We start from the raw sequence: 27,580 nt of genomic DNA on the forward strand, positions 1-27,580 counted from the left end.
AGTAGTCTTTGCAATATGTAAGTTTGTTTTAGTAACATTTTGATACATAGCTATTTGAAAGCCTATTTCAGTATTTCATATGTTATTGGATTCCCTGTTTCAGTATATTATTTATACTGAAACAGGGAATCAGTTAGCGAAAAATATTGTATAGCATAATGTAATTACATGATGATAATCTCAAGTATCCCTCGACCATCTTGATAAAATAAACATTAGCCGTAAAAAAACTGGCCTCTTAATTTTTTACGGAAAATGCAACAAATAAGGCCGTATAATAACAGTAGGCTATGTCCTGCCACTGCCTCGAGATAACGCTTATATGCTTAAACTCACTAATAGCAGCCGCCCTTGCCTCAGAAGCTAGAGATCTGTGGTTCAACGCCACCTCTGAGCAAGTTTAATAACATCTGTAAAAAAGGAAGGCGCGAACTTCCTTTCAAATGCTCTTCTGTAGTGCTCTCTGATAAGTCCATAAGGACTTCTTGGGGCACCGAAATAAGAAAAAAAGTACTATGTGCAATCGTAAAATGGACGTTGGGTTCGGCATTTTTGCTAACGGTGGTCCGACATTACTAATTGTTTTCTAGATGTCTTTTTTAGGATTTACGGCGTATTTTATTCATTTTTGTACGTTGAGTTTAATGATCTTAATTTTATTTTTGTCAACACTTTTTGTAGACGCAAAAAAAATTTTGCCCAGTTTATTGGCTGAAATTGAAAAGTTAAAAATTGAGCCAAAAGTTCAAGTCAAATTATTATTTGTCCATTCAAATTACCATAATGTAAATTATCAAGACACAAATACAATTTGTTTTGCATATTCGATATAATAAAATATGCTTTCGTTCAAAAATCTTGTGTACATTTTAAAGAAATATAGTGATGGAAACTTGCGTGTAAATGCATTTAAGTAAAATTTTAAATTTAAAAAATGAGATGGATGTGGCATCTTATGTGTCTGTTCTGTATTTATTTCTACACAAAAGTTGCTTATGGGTGCAGTTATACAAACTTGGAGTTATCAAGCTGGTTTATGAATGTTAGTTCAAACGATGAAAACTATCATGTAAATGTTGAAGAGAGTAAGTTTTCAAACTTGGTTTAAAATTTGAATGTATGTTTTTACTATTTAGTATGAGAGATCTACTAAAAATAGTATATTTATGTTAAATTAAGACCAATCAAACTAAAGGGCTCTAATCTGAATATAATGTTACAAAAAAGTGTTAGATACTTAGACTTTTTTTAACCAGTGGTACCTATGAAACTAAATACCAATAAAGCAAATAAACAAACAAAAACAAAAAAACTTAAGCTCTTTTGTACAAATAGTTATAAGGCTTTGAAATGCAGTCTAAAATACCAACTTTTTTTAATCACTAGCTTATTATGGGTTTTGTAGTATTACCTTTTAATAAATAATTTAAGTTCTAGATAAAGAAAATGGTTGAATATTGGTACCTGACTATTTTTGAAGCTGCTGAATCAAAAAATAAAAGGAATTAACGGAATTCAAAATTTTTATAATCATTTTCTGATTTAAAAATCATAACCTATTTTTTTTTGTTTTTTTACCTTTTTTTTGTTTTATTATCAAAACTGCATAAAGTTATGACTTTTGGTTAATTAGCAGGACTGAGGCAACTCATAGGTCATTGCTTGAAGTTTCATGCTCTATCTTTATTGAGTCAGGTTTTCTAATAAAGCAGAAAAAATATTACCAACTAATTGATTCAATCTATCTATTACAAAAGTTTGTGGTCTTTAAAGTAACTTTCCATCAGTTAAATCTTACCTTATGCATCACTTGGCTTTTTTGCTCTTTGTGAAATTAGTTTAAACTTGGCAGTTTCACCTTCAAATCTCAGTTTTAATGGCTATTATTCTCTTATTCACAAAGAATCCAAATTAGTCACATTCTTGGTCTAGGCATATACTTATGTTTTAATTCACCTATTTGTCATAAAATCACAATCGAATCCTCTGATCATTCTTTTATGAGCTTCTATTTAGCATCTTGTCAATCAATCACCTTTCTCTTTGTTCTTTATCATTCTTATCATTTTTTACTGCACTCTTTTCTATGTTTTTTCTGATAAAATTGATGGAGCCCTTTCTTTTTATTCATCAGCCAATATTGTTGTTGTTGGTAATTTTGATGCTCATCACGCTCAATGGCTTGCTCCATCTTGGCCTCTTTTTTTCATAATCTCTCACTTTGATATTTAACTTTGTGACTCATTTTCCAGACAACTTTAATCACTTACTTTCAACTAATAACAATTAATGTCAAATTAACAACTTGTCTCTATTAATAATATGTTTATTTGAAGTGTTATGCAACTAAGTTAACATAGCTTTTGTGAAATCAACTTAAATACAATCCAAGCTGCAGGAAAAGAAGAACAGTTGTACCGGATAAATAGCTTTATCAACAACCCAAACATATTTTATCATCAAGTAAAGAATCAGATAAGAACAAAATAGATTTATTGATTATAATATGGAGAAAAAAATAATGATAAATCAACAAGACTATTGTTCAACAGTACTTTTGTAATATTTCAATGTAATATTTCCCCAATATTTTATTTTTATAATAAAAAAAAAAATCATTTTTTAAACTTTGACTTCAATATTTCAATAATATTTGTTAATTCCAATCCCTTTCATTTTAGTATTTCCTGTTAATTTTTTTTCTTTTAAACATATTTTGCTCCCTCTTTCTTTGCACTTCAATTCCTCATTTTTTAACATAACAATAAAGATTTCTTCATTATAAAATGCAACCATTAGCTTAAGTTTTCAATTAAGACTCATCAGAAATTTATTTCTGATGAGTCTTATTTGATGAAACACCTGTTATTTTGTATTTTTGTCATTATAGCTCATATTTGACTGTCATATCTTGTAACACATATTGATAGTCCCCTGTGAATCAGAAGTTTTAACATTGAATTGAATCTAAAATCAAGTCACCTATATTTTTGCGAATCAAATCTCTAATCTTAAAAATTTTTTTAAAAAGGTGTCACATGCCTGAATTTATTCGTTTGGAGATTTAGTATTCATTACAAAATTTCATTACATAAAGACTTATTAAAAATAGTTTATGTGATATTGATTTTTGCAGAAATCATAAAATGTTTAAATAAATTGTCTAATTCCCCCTTTTTAATTGGAGATTTTTTAAAGATATCATTTACTTTATATAATACTTTAAGATAAATGAAATTAGTTAGAATCGAATATATGGCATTTTATGATTCCAATCATTATCACTTTTCTGATTTGATTCGAAATTTTGAATATTTGCATAGCCCTGATGTGAAAATGCGTCTATAAACATTGATTTTTAAAAATGCATTTTTTAATACTAAAGGTACAAGTTTAGCCAGAGCAGATTTTACTTTAGATCTGCTCACCATTAAAACTTTGTTGGTATGATATCAGTTTCAAATTCAATAAATTTATATAAATTTAATAGACTAGGGTTCAAGTTTATTTTTGTTTCCTGAAATGTAAATGATTTTTTTTTTAATTTTATTTCAGGAAATTCAAGTACACGATATTTATGTCTGAGTGGAAAATCAACTGATCTAAAAATATCAATATCGATTAAAAATCCATCTTTTCTACATTCTGCAAGGTTTTTATTTGACTCATATAAAGTTAATAATATATTTTACAGCTATGACAATGAAATATGGTTTCCTTTAATAACTAGTTTGACCACAGGAGAACCAATGTTTATTAATTTGTTTGCATCTAATTTTGTTTTTAAATTAAAAAGAAATAATACTTCATTTGGTATGATATGTTCTAATATATCTTTTACAATATGTGCCAATAATCATGCACCATATTTTGAATTATTAAAGGATACTAATGATGATGCTTTTTCTGTTATTGCAACTTTGCAGCCTGGAGCAAATATAGTTTGTTTGCTTCATGGTATTTCAGTACCTTTTCAAGTATTGGAAATAACCTCAAATCTTACAGGTTTTAAAGAATACCAGAAACTTCAATTTGATGTTTTGCAAAATAAATTTTGCAGATTATGCAATGGAGGTTCTTTTTTGATCCAATGTTCAGCAATATATCCCAAAAATATAACAACTGATATTGTTTCTATTCCAATTAGTGCAAATATTTTAAACAAAAAAGTGAGTGGCGCTGAGAATGTTACTGCAGTTCATGTAGTTAATGACAGTAATTCTATTTTAGTTTCTTGGAAATATTCCTTGTTTTGCCCTGAAAATTATACTCAAGTGAAAATTTATTTGACGTTAGAAGGTATGTTTTTTTTTCCAGATATCATTTGCGTAATATTTTTATTAAATCATTCCTAATATTTTTTTTAATTGTTAAGTTTTTAAATTTATTATTAATTTTAATAATTATTAATATTAAGTTACATAAAATTATGATTCTGAAATTATGTAAATAATCTAAGGCTGTACAATCTAAAAAAATTATTTTTATTTTATCAACAGTGAATTGCTATCTAAATTTAAAGATATATTCTTCAAATAACACAATGTAACAAAATTTTTGTTTATGTTAAGTTTTTCTTATTTCTAACATAATTTTGGTATGCTGATTTTAGTGGGTACTGTTGGTTTTGCTCTATCATCCTATTTATATACTGAAGAAATAGTAAAGTCGCTAAAATAAACAGAAAATTAGTTATATACTACTGCATTTAAACTTCAGGATATAGGTTTCCTGAAAAAATCCATAAAGTAAATTTGGGAGTTTTTGTAAAAACATAGATGGTTTTCCTCTGGGAATTTCTTGAGTTCCAGGAATTCACTTAAAACTCTCTTTAGTTTTTGGAAATTTTTTGGAAGTTTTTTGCAATTGATTTGTTATAAAAGTATAAAAAATTTAAAAAAGGCAACATTTGTATGCAAGCAACTTTTTTACAACTGACGTTTTCACAAAATATGCAGTAAACTTTTTTTTCTTTTTTTTTTAAATGGTTATGGAATTTCAATTCATTTATATTAACTATTTCAAATATTGAAAATTTCTTTTTGAAAGAAGTACAAAAGGTTTTGTCAAATGCTTTTTTATAATTAATAAGAAGAAAAATTTGAGTACTTTTAGAAAGTTTTCGTTATTGCAGAAACTATAAAATCGAAGTAAAAAGTTTTTATGAAATTTCTGAAATTTACTAAAATATTAAAAACATGTAATAAAAATAACACAAAAATTTTAACAGCAAAACTGTAGATACAAGCTCTTGCTTTGTGATACTTATACTCAAACAGCAACCTGCATTTAAAAGTAACAAAAAATTATTTTAAACTTTTTTTGCATTGCCAGCTTTAAAAGAAGCTTTGCTGTCCCTACTTAAAATAGAGTTGTAAAGTAATTTAAAACATTTAAATTGCTTCTTACTTTCTCCAAAATAAAAATGTCAAGACTAGAAACATCTGGTAAAACAAATGACAACATCTTATGAAAGCAAAACATCCGAAAGTTTTCCAAAAAATAGATCTTAAAGGTTTTAAGTAAATTATCACCAAAAAAAATTGTCTCCTTAAAACACTAAAGATTGCCATAACAGTAAAGAGTGTGATAGCTTTCAGACAGGTGAAAAGATATTAAGGTTTCTAAAAGTTTCTTTAAGTAAGTGAAAAGTAGGAACTAATAAAGTATATTTGACTAAATTTTAATAAAGTATATTTTCCCCATCTGACATTAAACTCAAAAACAGCTAAAATTACCATTATGTTCAGATAAAAATGTAATAATGAAATGGAGCTCAACATATATTATACATATATATATATATATATATATATATATATATATATATATATATATATATATATATATATATATATATATATATATATATATATATATATATATATATATATATATATATGTATGTATGTATGTATGTATGTATGAATAATGTTTAGTGGTGTCACGTTAATTATCTGAGTTAAAGTCGTCTAAAATAAAATATTGGCAGATAAATTAATGGAAAGCAAATGTGATTCAACAGATAAAAAGGTACTTCAAAGACCAAACAAATAGATGAGTTGATATGTACATATATGTCCAGGTTATGTACTTGACTTGACATAAATTGAGTACATGGTACCCTAAGAAATAATCTATGTAGTTGCCTTAGTCCTGTTAATCAACCTAAAGTTATGACAAAGGACTCCTTATGTAGTCTTTACACTGCACACCAATAGCAGGGATACCATCAATGCTATACAATGCACAACATGGCACTGTTAATATTCTGATATTTTACAGCTGTTTTATCAGCTTTTCAGAGAGTTTGAAATACTAGCTAGCCTTGGAACTATCAGATGGCCTTGGAACCATTGAGTTTTTGAGTTTTCCCTTCATTTAAAGCTAACAAAAAGAGTCATGTAATAAAGTTTGTCAAGTATTTTTGTTTTAAGTTTTATGCTGATATAATTTTTCATCAAATAACAAATTGTTTCAAATTAGAATGATGCAATTGGTAAAACAAATTCTTCTAACTGTGTCTACCATTCTAGGAAATGTAATTATGATTATAGATATATTCATGGCACTCCATTTGATCCTGTTGCTGGGTGAAAGCTCCTTCATAAAGATATCATATTAGGCTAGAGATTATTAAAACATTAAAGAAATAATAAAGTCACTTTTTTCTATTCTCATTGGTAAGGTTGTTAAATTTAGTCTTTTTAATCTTTCTTCACAAAGTACCTTTGAGTGTCTCAGAAAACTCTTTTAATAAAATTAATATCTTTTTTCAGAAATAAATTCCAAATAGCAAATGCCTATTTAAGATAATGACATACTAGCAATTAATAAATTAACTAAAGTCAATTTAAAAAGCATTTAAAAATGAAACGTGTGTCAGATAAGACTTGAAAATTTTATTTGCTTTAGAAATACAAGCAGATACATGATAATCATTTTGGATCATTTTTTAAAAAGACACCAAGTTGTTTTGACACGATTGAGAAGATAAAAACTGAATCGAAGAAGGTCCCGAAGTTTATACCGGAAAAAGACTTTTCCGACTGTTTCGAGGACTGGAAAAAGCGATGGAAAAAATGTGTCTTATCGGACAAGGATTACTTTGAAGGGAATGAAATCAATTTGGAAGAATAAATAAAGAATTTACATTTTATAAACAATTTCACCTTACTTTTTGATCACAGTTGTAAAATAGTTTGTTTTTTGAAAAAAAGTTATTTATCAAATTTTCAAAACTATTTATAATAAAGCAGAGTCTCACAAAGTTTTTAATCTGTTCTAATGCTTATTATAGTTTATTCCTGTTAATGTTTAATTATTTTGATGAACATTTCAATCTTGAGTTGAAGAAAAAGATAGTCATCATAATGTTTTATTATTAACACGAGAATGTCAAGCATTGTTATAGGAACATGAGAATCAAGCATTGTCAAATATGCAAACTTGCTTTATAAAATATACTATTTCAGATTTTTTATATCTTTTTTTTTTATATTAATAAAACTTTTTTTTTAAAGTTCAACTTAAAAAAAAAGTTAACTTGCTAGTTAGATAAGCACTCTGAAATCATACTGAAATAGCCTGCTACCGGGGGCTTCAGTACATACATCAACTGTCAAATAACCTGACTTGCAGCGGAGTACTGCTACATCAACTGAGAGTTTGGGAGCAGGCGTTAAGGCCCACAACTTTTTCCTTTCTCAATCTATAGTACTCAAATATAGAAATAGTCAACTTTCCAACTCGCTTTTCAGACAACCAGAATCATTTACCTTCTCTTTTTAGGTGCTTTTGATCATGGTTTGATCTCCCTAAAACTATTATCTCATTCTTCTTCATCATCAGAATCCCCCTATCATACAACTTTCTTAGAGCTGACTGGGGCTTATTCTTTGGTTTTCTTCGTGATGACCCTTGGGTAGAAATCTTTTGTCTTCCTGCTGTCAAATGTGCTTCTTATATGATCTTTTATTCACTCTCAACGATTCCGAGTCAAGCCTCACTCTTCTCCATGGTTTTCCTGACATTGTGCTGCTGCAATTTCCAATCGAAACCGTTACTTCCATATCTATCAGCAAAACAATTCTCCGGAAAACAGATGTCTGTTTACTATTGCTAGAAACCATTGTCAAAAGATTTTGTCTGACGCCAAAGCCTGCTATTCTCAGGTTATGAAATCTTGTATTTCATAACAAAAATTAGGCTCTCATGACTTCTGGAGAATCTTTAACAGTATCAATAATAAGGGCAAATCTGTTATTCCACCTTTCTTGTATGGTTCAGACTTTGTCACCTAAAGACAAAGCTGAACTGTTTGGTAAGAATTTTTTATCAATATCTTCTCATGATTCCACTAGTTGCGTTCTACCTGATATAGCCGGTAATATATATATAACAGGTTGATCTATTGCTTGATATTCGTATCACTATAGCTTCTGTATCTAAAGTGAATTCCTGCTTAGCCTCTTTACAGCTTGTGGTCTGGACAAAATACCTGTTATAATCTTGCTGAAGTTTTCTCCGGAACTGTCGTCTATACTTTCAAAACTGTTTAACAAGTGCTTATCGAAGTCTTGTTATTCCTATTTTCAAAAATTCTGAAGAGGCATCGGACTTGTCTAACTATCGTTCTATTAGTCTTCTTCCTATCATAAGCAAAGTTTTTGAAGCTTCAATTAACAAACACTTTATCTCTTATCTTGAATCTAATGACTTACTTTATGATCCTCAGTATGGATTTCGATCTTCTTGTTCTACAACTGATTTGTTAACAGTAATAACCGATAGATTTTATTGTTCACTAGATAGAGGTTAAGAGGTTAAAAGCTATTGCTCTTGACATTTCAAAAGCTTTTGATAAAGTTTGGCATGTTTGATCTTCTCCATAAGCTTTCTTCTTTTGGTGTATCTGGTAACATCTTTACGATTATTGAATCCTTCCTTTCCAATCGTAGTATAAAAGTTGTCCTTGATGGACAGTACTCTGCTTATTATTCTGTAACTTCAGGGGCTCCTCAAAGTTCAATCCTTATGCCTATACTCTTTTTAATTTACATTTCTAATCTTCCAGATATTTTCACATCTAAGCTAGCATTGTTCGCTGATGATACTACCATTTATTCTTGTCTTGATAAGAAGCCAACACTCTCTGATTGTTTGGAGGGGGCATTTGAGCTTGAAAAGGGTCTCACTTCTGCTACAGCATGGGGCTCACAGTGGCTGGTGAGCTTTAATTCAGATAAAACCTAATTTTTTCAGCCAATCGTTGTTGCAATGTTTTAGATCTTCCTATATTTATGAACAGTTATGTACTCAATGAATCATCTACCCTTCATCTTCTTCTTCTGCACTTCTAGGATTAACTCTTACTTACCGTATATCAAATCGATTACAAAATTAGCCTCTGCTGAGGTTGCATTTCTTTATTCTTTTTTTTGATTATGTTTAAATACAATTGCATGATTATTTTATAAATAAATAAGTGTACAATTGCTTAATTGTCCGTCTAAAACAGATATGGCGAGCGATAAGGGCAATATTGTAGTGGTTGATGTTGTTGTTTTAGCAGCTTTTTAAATATTTAAATATTTTTTGATAAATTCTTATACTGGTCATTTGAACTTATCAAGTTTATTTATAAACAATTGTCGAAACATTTACAAAAAATTTGAAATACAAGCTTTTTTAAACAATGAATAAACCTTTTTTTGCTTTTTTTTATTATTGCATAATTACATAATACTTATTGAATTTTATTCTATATGAACTAGATGTTTTTTACTATTTTTGTTTATGTAAGTAAAATATGACTCAACCTGAAAAACAAGAAAATACATGATATATTTTCTTGTAAAAAAAAAAGTCATTTACAATAAAGTTTATCCTGTAAGATCTTAAGCAGCAAGAATTTATGTGTTACCTAAGATTAGGGTTGCCAGAGGTCTGGCTTTTACAGAGGAGAATACAGCAGAGTTTTCTCTTTTATAAAGCCAGACATCTGGCAACCCTACCTAAGATGCACAAACTAGTAAAGATAGTTCTCTTCCAACCTTTCAACCTATAATATCAACAACTGGGACATACAACCTTGCCAAACTACAACCGTGCCAAACATCTTTCTCATTTCTTGTCTCCACCTAACAATTATATGCCTAAACAATTTTGCGCTTTATAGTAATTTTCATTTGTTGAAAAATTGAAGCAATTTAATGTAAATAATAAATTTATTGTTTCACATGATGTAGAAAGTTTATTTACAAACATATCACTTAAGGAAACCATCAACATAGCAACAGATTTATTCTTTAAAGATAAAACTTACTTAAAACAACTAAAACTCAGTTTTAAAAACTACTACAGATTTCAACATCTGGGTTCCAATTTTCTATTTGACGGAAAATATTACAATCAAACAGATGGTGTTGGAATAAGTTCTCATTTAGTGTTATCTTAGCTAATATTTTCATCAGATTTCATTAACAAACATGGGTTAATATCTGTCCCTTTTCTAAACCAATTTTTTATTAACAGTATGTAGATGACATAATTGCTATCTTTAATTCTGAACATGAAGTCCAAGAATTTTTTAGTTATCCTCATAAACAACATAAAAGTTTGAAATTTGCAATGGAAAATTAACAAGAAAACCAGATTGCCTTTTTAGATGTACTTATTAAAAAATCTTATTCCTTTTCAACATCAGTTTATCATAAAAAAATTATACAGGTCTGTTACAAAATTTCTTTAGTTTTGTTTCCTCTTACTACAAATTTGGCTAATAATTACTTGCAAATAATTTTTCCTTTATCGCCATGTTGTTGTAGTGTTATTGTGTCAATTATGAGGTATGACTGTCATATCGGCTGAGGGTTCTAATCCTACTAACTGATTTAATTTTTTTTTATGCTTTATTTACTTTGTAAACATTAGAAAATATCTAAGTTTCATATTTTTAAATAATTATGTTTCAAAGTAATAAAGCTTGGATAAAGTAACTTAAAAACATTGGTTTTTTCTAAATTCTTTGTAGTGAAACACTTTCAAATTAAATTAGCATTAATTTTATGCTTTTATTTTTCTGGTTTATTTTTTATTCATTTTTTATTTGTTAAGATTTTTATTTTTTTTAATTTAGTTTTGTATTTTTTTCAATTTTCATTTCTCTTACCAGTTTAGTTTGTTTATTTTTAATTTTAGTTTAAGTTTACATTTGTTTATTCAGCTATTTTTTAAATGTGCTAACTTGCAAAATGTTGCGGCCAAGTTGTCAAAACAAAATACTGTGTGCATGGTTATATAAGGCATAGTTATATATATGTATATATATATATATATATATATATATATATATATATATATATATATATATATATATATATATATATATATATATATAAATATAAATGAATTGAACCAAATAATAATACTACTGTGTTAATAAGTTTGTTTTCTTTTTAGATCAGCTAACAATTAAAACAGTACCTGCAAATGAAACATACTTGTTAATAGATAATTTATCTTCGAGCTCTGAATATTTTATCGAAGTTCAACTGTTAACAGATCATTGTGAGAGTGAAAAAAGTTCGATTTTAAAAATGACTACCATGCCAGGAGTCCCATCCCCACCCATTGATTTGTTTATTGTATTTACAGGATCAGTCTTACAGTTATCATGGGATGCTCCTATTTACAATAATAATAAAATCTTTTATAATGTAACTTTGATTGGGTACAAACCATTTGATAGCTTATATCATTCAATGAGATGGTTTATCACTCAATCAACCAGTTTGCAAAATGTTTCTGTTTCACCTGAAAACATTTACAATGTTACTGTAGTTGCATTTAACCATCGTTATACAAGTAGTCCTTTATTTGGAATAGCAGCATCTATAGATTTCAAAAGATTGTGTGGTCCTGCTCCAATTCAACCAACAGTTAGTGAAATAACCCCTAACTCAGTTACAATTAATATTAAAGCAGTAGACAATAGTAATTGTTCAATTTCATATTATCAGATTATAGTCAGTGAAAATATTTATTCTCCTTCAAACAATGAAAGTTTCGGTTCATATGATGTAGCAAAAGCCACTGGCCAAATGCAATATATTAGCAAACAAATAGAACTATTTCAAGAACAATGTCATGTAACAATTGGTGATAATTCAAATAACACATATTGGAGTGCTCCTTTAAAACCCAGTTCCTCATATCTTATTTTTGTGCGTTTTATAAGCATATGGACAGATTTTATTTTATTCAGTCCACTATCAAAATCTATTTCATTTTTAACAGAGAAAGAACTTAATTTGAACTTAAGTGTTAAGAGTGTTGCACCTGGTTCTTTACTCTTACATATCATGAAACCATCAAATGTATTTTTTTATCAAGTTATTGTTTCACTTGATGAGCTTTCTTTGTGTTCTGATTTATATGCTTCTTATCAGGTTTCCACTTTAATGAATTCAAGGTGTTACATGGCTCATAATCGATCTTTAGGGTTTAATGACTCTCTCATTTTTGTAGGAAGTGAAATCACTCTAAATGGTTACTTTGATCGCTCGTTAAGCGATAATGTTACATACTACATTTATTTTAGATATGCAGTTTATGAAAACTTGCTTACAAGATACAGTAATTTCCAATTTGTTGTAAAGGAAAGTTTAGCTAAGAAAACAAAAATCAAAATGTTTGTGGATGACATAACTTCTTATGGGCTTGTTTTAAGATTATCTGCATCAAACTTTAATTCTGGTTATATTCAGATTTTAGGTGTAAAACTTAAATACAATGACTCCTTTACAAATTCCTTATACTATTTATTACCTGTTACTTATGAAGAAGCTATTAAAAATGATTATCAGATACCATTTTTAGCTGGAGAGTTTTCTACAAATGACCTACAAAGTGAAGTAAAATTTCTCTTTGGTTTTTCACCTCAATTACTTCGTATTCGAAGAAGTAATAATTATTTTAGTGAACCTTTAGAAAGAAATAGATTTTATAGCATTTTTGCCACAACTCAGTTGCCTAATGGTGTTTTTGAAGTTGTTATGCCGGCATCAAAGCCATTTAAATTTGGAGAAGTTAATCCCAATGATTTAAGTTATCTTAATTTATTTGATGTTTTGCCTACCCTTTCTTCTGCTACCCTTTTATATGATAATTCTACTTCTTCTACTCCTACCACCACAACTTCAGATATCTCTAGTGGTGCCAAAGCTGCTATCATTTCAGCATCTGTTGGTGTTGTCATATTGGGATTTTTGATTTGGATTTTGTACAAAATTCGCAAATACAGAAAGTATAACTCACAAAATAGCAAACAAAGAAACCCAAATAATTCTGGATTAGGCAATTCATCTATAGCAGAAGGTACAAATACACTTACATTAGGTAAACCTAATATGACATTTGAAACAGAACATAGTGATTTCTGTAATGAATCATTTGTTCTTCATTATGAAGTTGATAAAAAATTTCCACCAGTTTTAATAACAAACTTTAAGAACTATGTTGAATCATCAAAGTTAAATAAAATGTTAAACAAGCAGTTTGAACAGCTTAGTGATGCCAGTTATTTTGTGTGCTCTCATGGTAAAGATGCTGCAAATTCTCATAAAAATAGGTATGAAAAGTGTCTTCCAACTGATAGAAGCAGGTTTATTTTAAAAGATGATAGAACTGATGGTTCTTCTGATTACATCAATGCAAGCATTGTTAGTAGCTATATAAAGAACAATGGTTATATAGCAACACAAGCTCCCCTTCCAGCTACCATTAAAGATTTCTGGAACATGTTATGGCAGAGTAAATCTGCAACAATTGTAATGCTGTGTAAAAGAATAGAAAATGGGGTTGCTAATGCTCAACTATACTGGCCTAACTTAAATCAAGAAGAAAAGTATGGCAAGATACATGTCAGAAATAATAGTTATGATAAACTTAATGGTAATTTCACTTATTTTCACTTTTTTTTTTGTCTTTTTTTTTATTATTATTACTTATTAGAATTAATTATAATAAAAATAGAAGAGAAGAATTAAAATTAAAAACAAAACACTGGCATTTTGAATTCAGAGAGTTGAAATTAAAAACAGAATGCTTATGTTTTGGTTTTAGAGAATTAAAAAAGAGATGAAATTTCAAAAGAATTATATAAAAAAAGTTTTTTATTTTTCATTGTTATGTGTTAAAATTATGGATTATACAATTAGGGTATGTCATACATACATTTGAAGTGCAGAAAAAACCAGAAATACCTCGGAAAGTTAAACTTTTTCACTTTATTGAATGGCCAGATATGAGTGTTCCAAAATGTATTGACCATTTATTGACATTCAGAGAAGATATACATAAATGGGCAGACAAATTTATTGAGCCATTAATAGTTCACTGCAGGTATTTTTTATTTTTTTCTCATTTATTTTGATATTGTAAAATATTGGTATGATTTTTTTTTTTTAATTTTTTTTTATTTATAACTAAACAAAACAAAACAAAAATGTGATGCAACTTTAAACAAAGTATATATAATGTCTAAATTGTGTCATCTAAATGTGTCGATTCAATAAATTGTATAAACACATCAAAGTTGACACATGAAAGATCTTTGAATGTGTCATCTAAAGTTAAATAAAATGAAAACAGAATGTGTCATAATTTAAATGTGTTTTTATTAGCCCAAAAGGGATCAAATAATTTTAAAAGTTTCACATACCTAAGTTAGAGATTTTATGTAGGTTATGAATTTAAATTTTAAATTCATAACCTACATAAAACCTCTAACTTAGGTATATAAAACTTTAAAATTATTTGATCCCTTATGGACTAATAAAAACACATTTAAATTATGACACATTCAGTTTTCTTTTTATTTAACTTTAGATGACACATTCAAAGCTAAAAGCCTTGATAACATTTAATAAATGTTATCAAGGCTTTTAGCAAAGTATTGATTTTTGTGCTCTTCTATCTTTTTGAATAAAATGTAGTTTTCCATAATTTTTGATATACATGCTGTTTTTAAGTGTATTTTTGTCCTAAATTGCCTGGATTATTAGCTGATAGGTTTATAGTATGGTATTTTGTCAAATTATCAATTTAAAAAGAATATAAACTAAATCAAAATTTTGTATTCATTGTCAAAGCTGTCAATGAGCTTAGAATAATTATTCACTACAGAATAACTATTCAGATCTTTTCCTGTATCTGTTGTGGTCATCACCAGATAATGGCAAAACAGATAAATAAATTCTTTACAGTTCTTGTATTACAATTGAAAGTGTTACAATAAACAGATCAGGGCTGTGGAGTCACATTTGTGGAGTTGGAATCGCTAAACAAAATTGCGACTCTGATAGTAAAACTTATCAGTATTGCACCTGCATGTACAAAATATTGAACACTCAAAGAATTTTTCATATATTTGGCAAAAAAAATTTTAATTATCTTGTAATGTTTTTTAAAAATTTAAAAATTTTGCTTTGGAGTCGGAGTTGTACTCCAAAACTTTCAACAATTAGAGTCGAAGTTGGTACTTTTTTTTTACGACTCCACACTCCTGAAACAGATACAGAATGGTTCTTACAATCTTAACTATTGCATGCATCTGGTAATTGAAATATGAAAGTTTATATCAAGTTTATGAGACACAGATAGACTTTAAATTATAAAGATGCAAGCAACCAATGTAGGACTTATATTTGTGAAAAAGTTGAAGAATAGGCCATTATTCTTGTTTATGCTGTTATTTTTAGAGTGTTTTAGGAAATTTATTGTTCTTTTTGGCATAGATTTACAACAGAATTTCCTTTGAAAAAATAAAAAGTCTTCCATTTTTGAAAAAATAGAAAGTCTTCCATCTTCTGGTGTGTCTTCATGCAGATATTAGACAAATTATTCTCATCAATGCATTATCCATGTTTTTTAGAGTTTCCTGAATTTGATCAGAAATCTGAAAGGGTTTCACTGACTTCAAAGCTATTTCTCTAATTGGTGCTTGGTAATTTACTTGTTTTGTATGTTTTAATACATTCAAAATGTGGGTAATGTTTTACATATTACTTTTGCTTTTCAGCGATATATGTGGTACCTTAAATCATTCGAAAATATCTCTAGTTGAAGACCTACCTTATTTCCTTATGTCCCAAATTGATGACCTACCTTATTATCTTCTTTACCAAACTAAATTCTGAAGTGTGAATCATTGTAGTTAAAGTCTCAGGACTTTGACTATGAACTTTGGTAACTGGCTGGTAGGTCCCTATGCTGCAAAAGCACAGTAATCATACTTTATCCTTAACAAGCCTTTGTGGTGCACTTGATGTATTTAAGGCACTGGTGTAATACAGTGTGCAGTAATGCTCTGCTTGTAGCGTTAGCGTTTCATTGTTTAACTGAACAGATGTTGGTTAAATATTCCATCCCTCTCCAGGTGCTTTAGCAACTGTTCAAAGTTGTTTTAATTATTTTTTCGTAATCTACTGAATACTGTGTTGAACTCTACTGAATATTTAATTGGTCACTTAAGCTGTAAAGTTTCCTTGATAATATTGTGTGTTTTTTTTGGAAAAATATTTTTCTAATTAGAGTATGTCTCCAAGTATTGCAAATATTTGGAGACATACTCTCCAAGTATCTGCAATACTTGGAGATCAAATAGATGATATAAATGCAAAAACAATTTGGTATAGCCTCAGTGATGCATTCCAAATAAAGATCTCTCACTGAATATGTGAGTAATAGTAATAACACTGAAAATGTAATGAGACTGAATAATGTGAATATGTTTTTTTTTGGGAGGGAGGGGGATGAAACCGCGCATGCCATTTTCTAGCTGGTAAGAAATTACCACTTTTGTAAGACAGGGACATGGATATTGTCAAAACCAAAGCAATAAAGTTTAGGTAAGAAATTTTAGCAATAAAAGATGGAGTGATAAAATTATCTAACATTCATCATATCCTTGGGAGAGTTAGTAAGATCAGACTCATGTATGAGAGATGGAATATTAGGCTTTTCTTTGTTATTGACATTTTAAAAGAACTTTTAAAGTCTTTTTATATATAAATATTATATTATATATATAAATATTATATATAAATATGTATTAATATCCTTGTTTTATATTATATATTTTATATATATATAAGAAAAAGTTCTTTTCAAAAAGTTCTGCACTATCCTTGGAAGAGTAGATCTTAGATTTGAAGTTAGATCTGACCCATGTATTTTTTAAAAATTAATTTGTAGATTTTAAAATTATGAGAGAACTTTTTTGAGATTTACTTGATTGAGACTTTTAAGTTTAGAAAACAAAAAACGAGTTTTATTAATCGGAGAATTCTTTTTGCATTGATTTCTTGCAATTTTTAGAGGTGTTTAGTATCCAGAGTTATATTGTGGAAAGAATGGATAAAATAATTACAATTAGAAACAGTAAGGTGCAAGGAGAAAATCAAGGGGTATAGTGAGGCTTAGCTTAAAACCAAAGAGAAGGAGTAAAAGCTTCCATGTCTGCCTGAATCCCAAAGAATATAAAGGGTATCAACCCAAAAACCATCACAGAAAAAATCATGAAAAAAATCTTGGTCAGCCTTGAGAAGCACAATAGTCGGGCGAATCTGATGTAGTAGAAATATGAGATCTAAGCCACCTAAAAATAGAAAAAGCTCAAGATAATATAAGTTTAAAAAAATCTCTTACTATTATACATGGGCTACTTAAATAACACGACCTTGCATTATTTATTTTACCAAAAAAAATAGAAGGCCTTTTATATTTATGCTTATATTTTTCATATGTTTTTATTTAAATTTAAAAAAACATCAAAATTGGGTTTATATGAAAACTTCAATAATATACTTAGTTTGTTATAAATGGAGTTGTTTAACACACAATAAAATAACAGATATAGTATTTTTTTTTCCTGATTAATACAAAAACATAGATTTTAAAAAACCAAACAGAAAAATTATAATGATTTAAATATTTGTATTAACTTTTTATGAATATATAACTCTTTATATATATATATGATCTTTCAATTTTCGTTTAATTTCTATATCATGATTAGAAAGTAAATAGAAATTAGGAGATAAAAAAAAAGAAATAGTTGTAATCACAAATTGGAACATGAACTATATCATAAATGAGAAAGAAAGTCAAAGTGTCATAATTTTAACTTAATAAAATGATTATTATATTGTTATAGCTGAATGAGTTTAACATCTGCCCAAGATGAATATTTTTATCAAGACACCATCTCTAGCCTTTACTCAACCAAGAGCCCCAAGCCAAAGGGTGTTTTAAGTCAGAGTTGGCTTCTCCTAGCCTTTGCCTAAAAAAGTGTATCCTACAAGGCAGAAGGACATGAAGCAGGTTGTACTGGGTACAGTAATTAGCTATAATATTGAGTAGGTTAAAACATTAGTACCATGGTTGTCATGGTTATTGCACAAAATAGCTCTCACTCTAAAACCACTCTTATTTAAAATATTTAAGCAACTTAAATTTCATTTTTTAACCAACTATTGTTGATTATTGTGACTGGCGAAACTTTTATAATGTATAATGTATAAAAGATACAATACTTCTACAAAATTCTTTCTTATCATTGGTGTCAATAAATTCTCCTCCACAATACTCTGAACACTTTTGTTAGTATATTTCATCAAACAAAAAAATGTCTTTTGATAAACTTTCATTTTCAATTTTCCAATGTGGTTGCAAAATTATTTCCAATAATTTTGCAACTACATTGAATCAATTTTACCTTTTTTTCTCGTGTAAAAGGGAAACAGAAGATAAGGGAAATCTATACATTCAAAACTATTTAACAAGTGCTTATCAGAGTCTTGTCAGCATCTGTTATCTCTATTTTCAAAAGTTCTAAAGAACTATCTGACTTGCCTAACTACTTTCCCATTAGTCTTCTTTATATCATAAGCAAGGTTTTTGAGTCTTTAATTAACAAACACCTAATCTCTCATCTTGAATCTTATAACTTACTTTCTGATCATCAATATGGATTTTGATCTTCTTGTTCTACTGCTGGTTTGTTAACAGTAATAACTGATAGGTTTTATCATGAATTAGGTAGATGTGGAGAGGTTAAGGCTATCGCTCTTAACATTTGTAAAGCCTTCGATAAAGTTTGGCATGCTGGTCTTCTCCATAAGCTCTCTTCTTGCAGTACATCAGGTAACATCTTTAAGATTATTGAATCCATCCTAACCAATTGTAGTATAAAAGTAAACACTCTTTTTCATTTCCTGTAACTCCAGTGTTTCCTCAAGGTTTTATCCTCGGCCCTATATTTTTTTAAATTTACATTAATGATCTCCCTGAAATTCTCACATTAAGGTGACATTGTTTGCTGATGGTACTACCATTTATTCTTGTCTTGATAAGAAGCCAACACTCTCTGATTGCTTGGAGGAGGCATTTGAACTTGAAAAGGTTCTCACTTCTGCTACAACATGGGGCTCTCAGTAGCTGGTGAACTTTAACTCAGATAAAACTCAATTTTTTTTGCTAATTGTTGTTGCAACAATCTAGATCTTATGTTTATGAATATTAGTGTACTCGATGAGTCATCTACCCTTTGTTTTCTAGGATTAACTCTTTCTTGGAAACCATATATCAAATCCATTGTTAAATTAACATCTGCTAAGGTCGCATTTCTTTATCATGCTTAACACTTTCTTACTCTGGATTCTATTCTCAAATTTGTCCTTGTATAGAATTCTGTTGCCATCAGGAGCAGATCTTCGAATAATGCCCTTTCTTTTTTAGACAAGGTGCATTATCAAGGTGCATAATTTTCTTGTGCCATCTACTAAAAATCTTTCTCTTGTTACTCATCATTCAACTAAGTCTCATCCTTTAACTGTGACTGTAAAAAGCTCTAAAAAATTCTTACTTGTCTAGTTTTTTTCCTTGATCATCAGTTCTGAGGAATTCGCTCCCTTCATCTTGTTTTTCTGATTTATGAAATTTGCAAACTTTTAAGTTGTCTATTAATTGTTATCTTGCTATATAAACTTCGTCGTTTCTCTTACAGTAACTTCCAACTCTAATAGTAGTTACGTCCAGCATTGTTGGAAGATGTTAAAAAAAAAAATTAAGTAAAGAATTGTGTTCTAAAAATGATTGATATTCATCTTCTTGAAAAACCCTTTTAGGTAATCTTTATAATAAAATTGTAGGTAGTAAAGATTTCTATAGAATCTAGATAAATTGTAGAGACTGGTTTTAATGTTTTAATCAAATGGCATCTTTTACCTTGTTCACCTTTCTTTATAAGTTTATTGTCAAAATGCTTTACACAGTTTACAGACAAGGAAGTTGGTTGCCAGTTTTTTCTGTTCACAAATTGAATCTATTTGTTTTTTTATATCTTCACTTGTTGTTTTTTTATATCTTCACTTGGAAAATGAAAGTACAGGAGTTGTTTGATTACCTGAATAATTAAATCTACATCCAACAAGGCAACATTTATTTACCACATTTATTAACCACTAGCAACTTAGCTTCTATTTTGGGCAAAAATGTTGAATGTAAGGATGTGTATTTTAAGTAGGCCATACTGTTATAAAAGTAATTACAACAATTTTCTTTATGTAATAAATCTAAAATTCTTTTGTTAAATTAATTTTTAAATTAAACTAATAATGAAATTTTATAGAAATAATAAACTGAATGAACTTGTAATTATCTGGCTAAGAAGACTATTTTTAAAACAACAGCTTCCCAAGTTCAAAGCATAGAAATGCCATTCATTTTTTTAACTTAATACATATAATACAATGAATACGCTACAAATAATTTGTAGCACAATATAGCAGAGAATTATTCTTATATTTTTTTCCAACAGAAATATATTTCTGTGGCAAAGAAATTGTCCTAATTTTTTTTAACTTCTCAACGCTAGATCAATTATCAAGATTTATAAATAATTAAGGCTACACAAGCCTACACAAGGCTATACCGGTCTTTATAATCTTTTTATCTTCAAGTTTTCAAACTCTATATAATAGTCTATAAGTCTTATACGTTGTTTAATTGATAGAACGTATAAAATCAACAACACATGGCTAGGATTTGATAAGGGCATAAAAAATCTATCTAATGTTTTAAAAAATAACCATATCCACCTAAAATAATTGACACTGAAATTAAATTATTTGTTGATAAAAAGTTAAATTCGTCTGTGATAAATAGTATTGATAACCATAATATAAGATATTATAAGCTTCCATTTATAGGATTTTACTCAAATTTTACTAAATCTAAAGTTAATAAAATCATTAAAAAATATTGTAAAGATGTTATAATTAATTTAATTTTCACTACCAACAAATTACAAAACGGTTTATGTATATAAGATCCACTTCCTAAGCTGCTCAAATCCAATGTTGTTTACAAATTTTCTTGTGCTGGATGTAATGCCAGTTATATTGGAAAAACCTCCAGACACTTAACAACAAGGGTTCATGAGCATCTTACAAGTGACAAACAATCTAATGTTTATAAGCACTTAGTTTCATCTGTTAGTTGTAAAAATCTAAGTAACTATAATTGCTTTAAAATTTTGGATATTGCTTCTAACAAAAACAAATTGAAAATTAAAGAAGCACTCCATATTAAATGGGAAAACCCATCTTTAAATAAAGTATTTGACACTGTTGATCATTATATTCTATTAAATAAACTGAAAAATTACGGGATAAGCACTCAAATTTTAAATTGTTTCAAAGCTATTTGTCAAATAGGAAACAATACATTTCATTTAGCTGCGGAAAAACTGATAATATGAATATAAAATGTGGTGTTCCACAAGAGTCAATTTTAGGATCACTCTTATTTTTATTTTTTATTAATAATTTAATCTTAAATAATTTAATAATTAATATTTAATTTTATCTTGTAAGTTACTAGACACTATTTTGTTTGCAGATGATACAAATTTGTTTCACGCTTGTCACGATATTAAAATGTTGTTTAATTCAGTTAACATGGAACTCATAAAACTCACAGAATGGCTTAGTGCAAATAAATTATCAATTAATTTAGATAAAACAAAGTATTCTTTTTTCCATCGCTTTCATGAACGCGATAAAATCCCTTTAAAACTTCCAAAACTTTATATTGGCAGTCAATTTATAAAAAGAGAACAATCATTAAAATTTTTAGGAGTACTCCTTGACGAAAACGTTACTTGGACAAATCATATGCATTATCTTGAACGTAAAATCTCAAGAAATATTGGCCTACTTTATAAGCAAGGCCATTTTTAAATCAAACTAGATTAAATCAAACTAGTTTAAAATTGTTATATTTCTCCTTTGTTCATAGTTATCTGAATTACACAAACATTGCTTGGTTTAACACAAATCAAAACAAAATTAAAATTTTTTTTAATAAACAAAAACATGCAATAAGAATAATATCTAATGTAGGCCGTTTTACTCACTCCACAGAACTTTTTATAAAGCTGAATATACTAGATGTCTACCAAATAAATATTTTTCATCTTTTAATTTTCATCTATAAAGTTAATAAAAGAACAATGCTAAACATTTTTTAGTTATTCAAAATAAATAAACATAGATACTTAACCAGATACTCAAACAACACCTATATTCAGCCCAAATGTTTTTATGCCGCAACTGAGTTTTCATTATCCATTAGAGGACCAAAAGTATGGAATAAAATCCTATCTAATAAATTTAAAACTCTTGAAACTCTTGACGAATTTAAAGTAAAATTAAAGCAAATGCTCCTAGTTAGTAATGGAGTGCTTGACTTTTTCGGGTGACACAGATAAGTTTTTTCGATTTAGTTTAAAGTTTAGCTCTGTCAACCATTTTAGGGTTTTGGTTGAAGCATGCTTAAATATATATAAATATATATATTTTTTATAATTGGAAAGGTTCAATTTCTTCTTAAAAACCTTTTTTTTATTTTTTTATTTTATTGCAAGTTTTACTTTGTGCAAGTTTATATTAATCTTTATATTTTTATTTATTTAATATTTATTTCTAAGAATTCGTTATTTTACTTTTTATTGATTATTTTATTACTTTAAAAGAAATTTTTTTTTTTAATTTTTAAATTTTTAAAAAAAAATTCTTTATGACCCTGTAACTTTTTGTTTTATCTTTTTAAAATAAAGTCTTATTTTATATATATTGGTAACATTTATATACTCTATACAAAATTATTTATTTTTTACAGAATCAATCTCGGGGCTTGGCGATAAGATAAATTGTGTCTTCTTCTTGCCCCAGCCATCTGTATATTAGAAATAGTGGTTGTATTTGTTAACTTTCATCTAATGATCTGATTTTTTCCTGCGAGTTCACAACAATCTCTGCACTTCTCAAAAATTTAAAAAACTTAACTAATCTTGTACAAACTCCTTTTAAATAGCCAGGGCTTAAAGTGGGTGAACTGTATGAGATCAAAAGCATCTAACAAATTTCTGATTGCTGTGTGTTGGGCCTCAACGCTATTGTATTTAAAACCACGTTTTTTTAAATTTCATAACGAGTTTGTGCGTTTTTAAATAATCACCAGTTAACAAAAATAATAGTAATAAAAATAGGCACAATCGGTATGGATAAAAAACCTTCCATTATTTGTTATGTTGTTATTATATAGATAATGATTTAAAAAATTCTATTTGAGCCGATTGTTAGAAAATGCTCTATAAAAATTCAAAAAATGTAAAAATGTTAAACTTCAAATGAGTAACGCGAGTATATATAGTCATCCAAAATCAAAAATCAAAATATTTCATTTAGAAAACAATACCTTGGGAATATTTTATGACACTCTGCGTATCAAAATTTATTCATGAGGGTCAAAATGGGATGGGCAAGTGTTCCCGTACCAAAAAAGCGCTGCGTTTATTAATTTAAGAAATATTTTGTACATGTTTTTCACTAATTACGATAGATAAATTAGCATTTTGGATATTTTAAAGTGATTTTTTGCTGATCTTTGAGCTTTTTTTCAGTCATAGGACAAATTTTCTCATTTTAAAAATACTGTTACTGGAGCCTTGGATTAAAGAAATCCAAATCCAAAATGGTTTCCTTAAAAGGTTGGGTAAAGGAATTTTGTTGTAAACTAAACTAGATCAAAACATATCAATGTGGTTCAAAAATGTATATCCTTATTTTTTTTTTTTTTTTTTTTTTTTAATCGTAATATAACAATATAACAATACATAAACTTGGTATCTGAAAGAAGATCCAAAAGATCTTGTCGTCAGAACCATATAAAATATATCAAACGTGTATATATAATATAATAAAAATACAATTGATTTAATAATTATTAACAATGTAGAATAAACAAAAACAGAAAATAATTTTACATTTCAAAAATATTTATATATATTGTCAGTAGAAAGAATAAAGTTTTTTAATTTAGTTTTAAAAACAGAAAACGAAATTGACAAATCAAAATTTGGAACAACAATTTTGTTCCATAAATACGGTGCTCGATAGTTTATACAAAATTGATTAAACTTTGTTTGACAAAAGGGTTCAATTATTGAATTATTATTTCGTAAAGTATATTTGTTTATAGCTTTATGGGTAAAAAGATCTTTAAAAATGAACAATGGTTGTTCACTTTTACAACGAAACATAAAACATAAAATATTATAGACATTGAGTTCGTAAACGTTAAGTGCTTTAACGTTTTTAAACAAAAAATTAGAATGAGAAAAACGATTTTCAAAACATATTAAACGCATTGCGTGTTTCTGACGATGGTAGAGATTTCGTAACTTACTTTTAGAGGTACTTCCCCAAACAAGATTGGCATAATTTATATAGCTATGTATAAATGAGTAGTAGAGTTGAATTAAATTTTGTTTATTTAGATAGTATCTGACCTTATATAGAATTCCAATACTTTTGGCCAATTTAGTAGAAATAAAGTCGATATGATGTAAATGTAAATGCCTAAAAATCTTGTGACCGACTTTTTTATTTCAATTTTATCAATAAAAAGTTTAGGTAAATTATTTGGCAAAAAACGCTTTTTTGCGAGGGAGTGGAAAAGGATCCATTTTGTTTTGTCAATGTTTAAAGTTAACTTGTTGCACTTAAACCAGTTGGAGATATGGTTGAGTTCTTTATTCATATTTAAAAAAAGCTCATAAATGTCACTGTTTGACAGAAATAAATTAGTATCGTCCGCAAAAATGATACTCATAAGGTTAGAAGCTTTATTTAAATCATTTATATAGACTAAAAACAAAAGTGGGCCTAGAATAGAACCCTGTGGAACACCACATTTTATGTCAATTAATTTTTCATTTTGAAAATAATCTCCATAGAAAACAAATTGTTTTCTATTTTTCAAATATATATATATATATATATATATATATAATATATATATATATATAATATATATATATATATATATATATATATATATATATATATATATATATATATATAATATATATATATATAATATATATATATTTTTTATTTTTTTTATTTTTTTTATGACGTCTTAATAGTATGATGAAATTTATATAAAAAATTGAAAATGCATCATACACGGTGACACTATTTACTTAACTTATTAAAATTTATTAGTTTTAAATGTGATATTTCGGCTCATATAGTTGGAGCCATTTTCAAACTCAAGATGTTTGAAAATGGCTCCGACTATATGAGCTGAAATATCACATTTAAAATATATATTTTTCCATAATTTATAATCATCAAAAGTTAAAAATAAATACATTTTACGCAATGATAATTTTATTAAGCAGTGCATGTTTCAAACAAATCTTTTTAAATTTTGTACTGATTATCGCGGACAATTCTTATGGAATAAAATAGTTAAAAAAATTTTTACTGAGGATTTTATTCATCAAAGTAACTACTTTTCTTTTAAATGAAAGTTTAAAGAACTCATTTTTACAATCGAAGATTTAACAATATACTGATATTTTTTAGTGATCTTTCTTTTTACCTTCTATATATATATATATATATATATATATATATATATATATATATATATATATATATATATATATATATATATATATATATATTCAGTTAATTAAATAATTTTTTATTAACGTTAATATATATACATTTTCTAACATACGTTTTTTAATACAGTGCAGGTGTTGGTCGTAGTGGTACTTTTATTACTATTGATGCGTTGTTAGAAAATTTAGGATCCAGTTTAACAATTGATGTTTTTAATTTTGTCAACTATCTTCGGTCTTGTCGACCCCAATCTGTTGAAACTTTAGAGCAATATGAATTTATTCATGATGTCATTTTGTACTACATCGATAAATATAGTTTTATAGTCAGTAAAGAAAATGTTCATAAAACGTATCAAAGTTTAAAAAAAGTCGATCCTGCTACCGGTGAGAACGGGTTTACCAAATACTTTAAATTGCTTAATCGTCAGCTCGATTTACCAATCACAGTTGCAAACAAGCCTGTGCATGCATTAAAAAACCGATATTCAGACAAACTTCCTCTAGATGAATATCGTGTTCAATTATTAATTGCTGGATTGACTCTTGACGAAACTTACATAAACGCTACTAATGTCAATGATTGGATCATTTCCACTCAATCGCCATTAGAAAGTACGATTAAAGATTTTTGGTTCATGATTTTGTGCAAAAGCGTAAAAACAATTCTTATGCTAAACGAGTTAAAAGAAAATGATAATATTTACATAAAGTATTATCCAAACAAACAAAAATCATTCGATTATGGTACATTTACAATAGAACTTAAAAGCAAGACCATCTTAAACCAATGTTTAATACGAAGATGTTTTACCATTAAAACTGTTGACGACGAAATATTTATAGTTAATCATTACCAAGTAAAGTTTTTTAAACCATCAATTAATGATTATAATAGAGTTGGTATTATAAATGCTTTAAAGTTGATGAATTATCAAGAAGGCGAATCTATTGTTGTTCATTGTGATGACGGTTTTGGAAGAACAGGCAGCATTATTGCTGTTATACAGATCATTTATGAAATTAGCAAACACGGTGAGTGTAACATAATGAAAATGTTAAATGCACTTCTTAGCCGAAGTCCTTTTTACTTAGAAAAAGAATGCCATTATAAATTTATATATACTGTGTTAGACGAGTTTTATGCGCCGAATGAAGAGGTTGCGTCATAATATTTTTGAGAATTTCGACCATTTATGAGTTATTAGTTTTGGTAAAGATTCAACACATTTTTTATACGACATTTTTACAAGTAGATATTATTACAAGTAAACATGCTTTACATACGAATAGACTTTTTCACAAGGGCTAAATTTTCATATATCAATATTTGGAGAAAGGTTTTGTATTGAATATAAATATCGAGATTTGGGGGATTAGAGAGGGGGTAAATATTTAAAAATTTTAATATAAATTATTTTATAATAAAATTATTGTTATTTTTTTAAGAATTGTATATAACATTTTGTATTGATTGTATTTTTACATCGTTTATCAAAAGTTATCTGTGTCGAAAGTTAATATCGTGAATCAAAA

General features: G+C 27.7%; 1 protein-coding gene across 1 annotated transcript; it reads left to right on the forward strand.

Moving 5' to 3' along the window:
* Positions 1 to 512: 512 nt before the first annotated feature.
* Positions 513 to 27,580, forward strand: LOC100208603 (uncharacterized). Its single transcript, XM_065811365.1, has 5 exons — positions 513 to 1,085; positions 3,556 to 4,299; positions 11,464 to 13,956; positions 14,223 to 14,406; positions 26,175 to 27,580. The coding sequence occupies exons 1-5, from the start codon at positions 935 to 937 to the stop codon at positions 27,214 to 27,216; spliced, it is 4,614 nt and encodes a 1,537-aa protein (XP_065667437.1). The 5' UTR covers positions 513 to 934; the 3' UTR covers positions 27,217 to 27,580.

Source organism: Hydra vulgaris, chromosome 12, assembly GCF_038396675.1.
Source record: "Hydra vulgaris chromosome 12, alternate assembly HydraT2T_AEP".
Classification (NCBI taxonomy): domain Eukaryota; kingdom Metazoa; phylum Cnidaria; class Hydrozoa; order Anthoathecata; family Hydridae; genus Hydra; species Hydra vulgaris.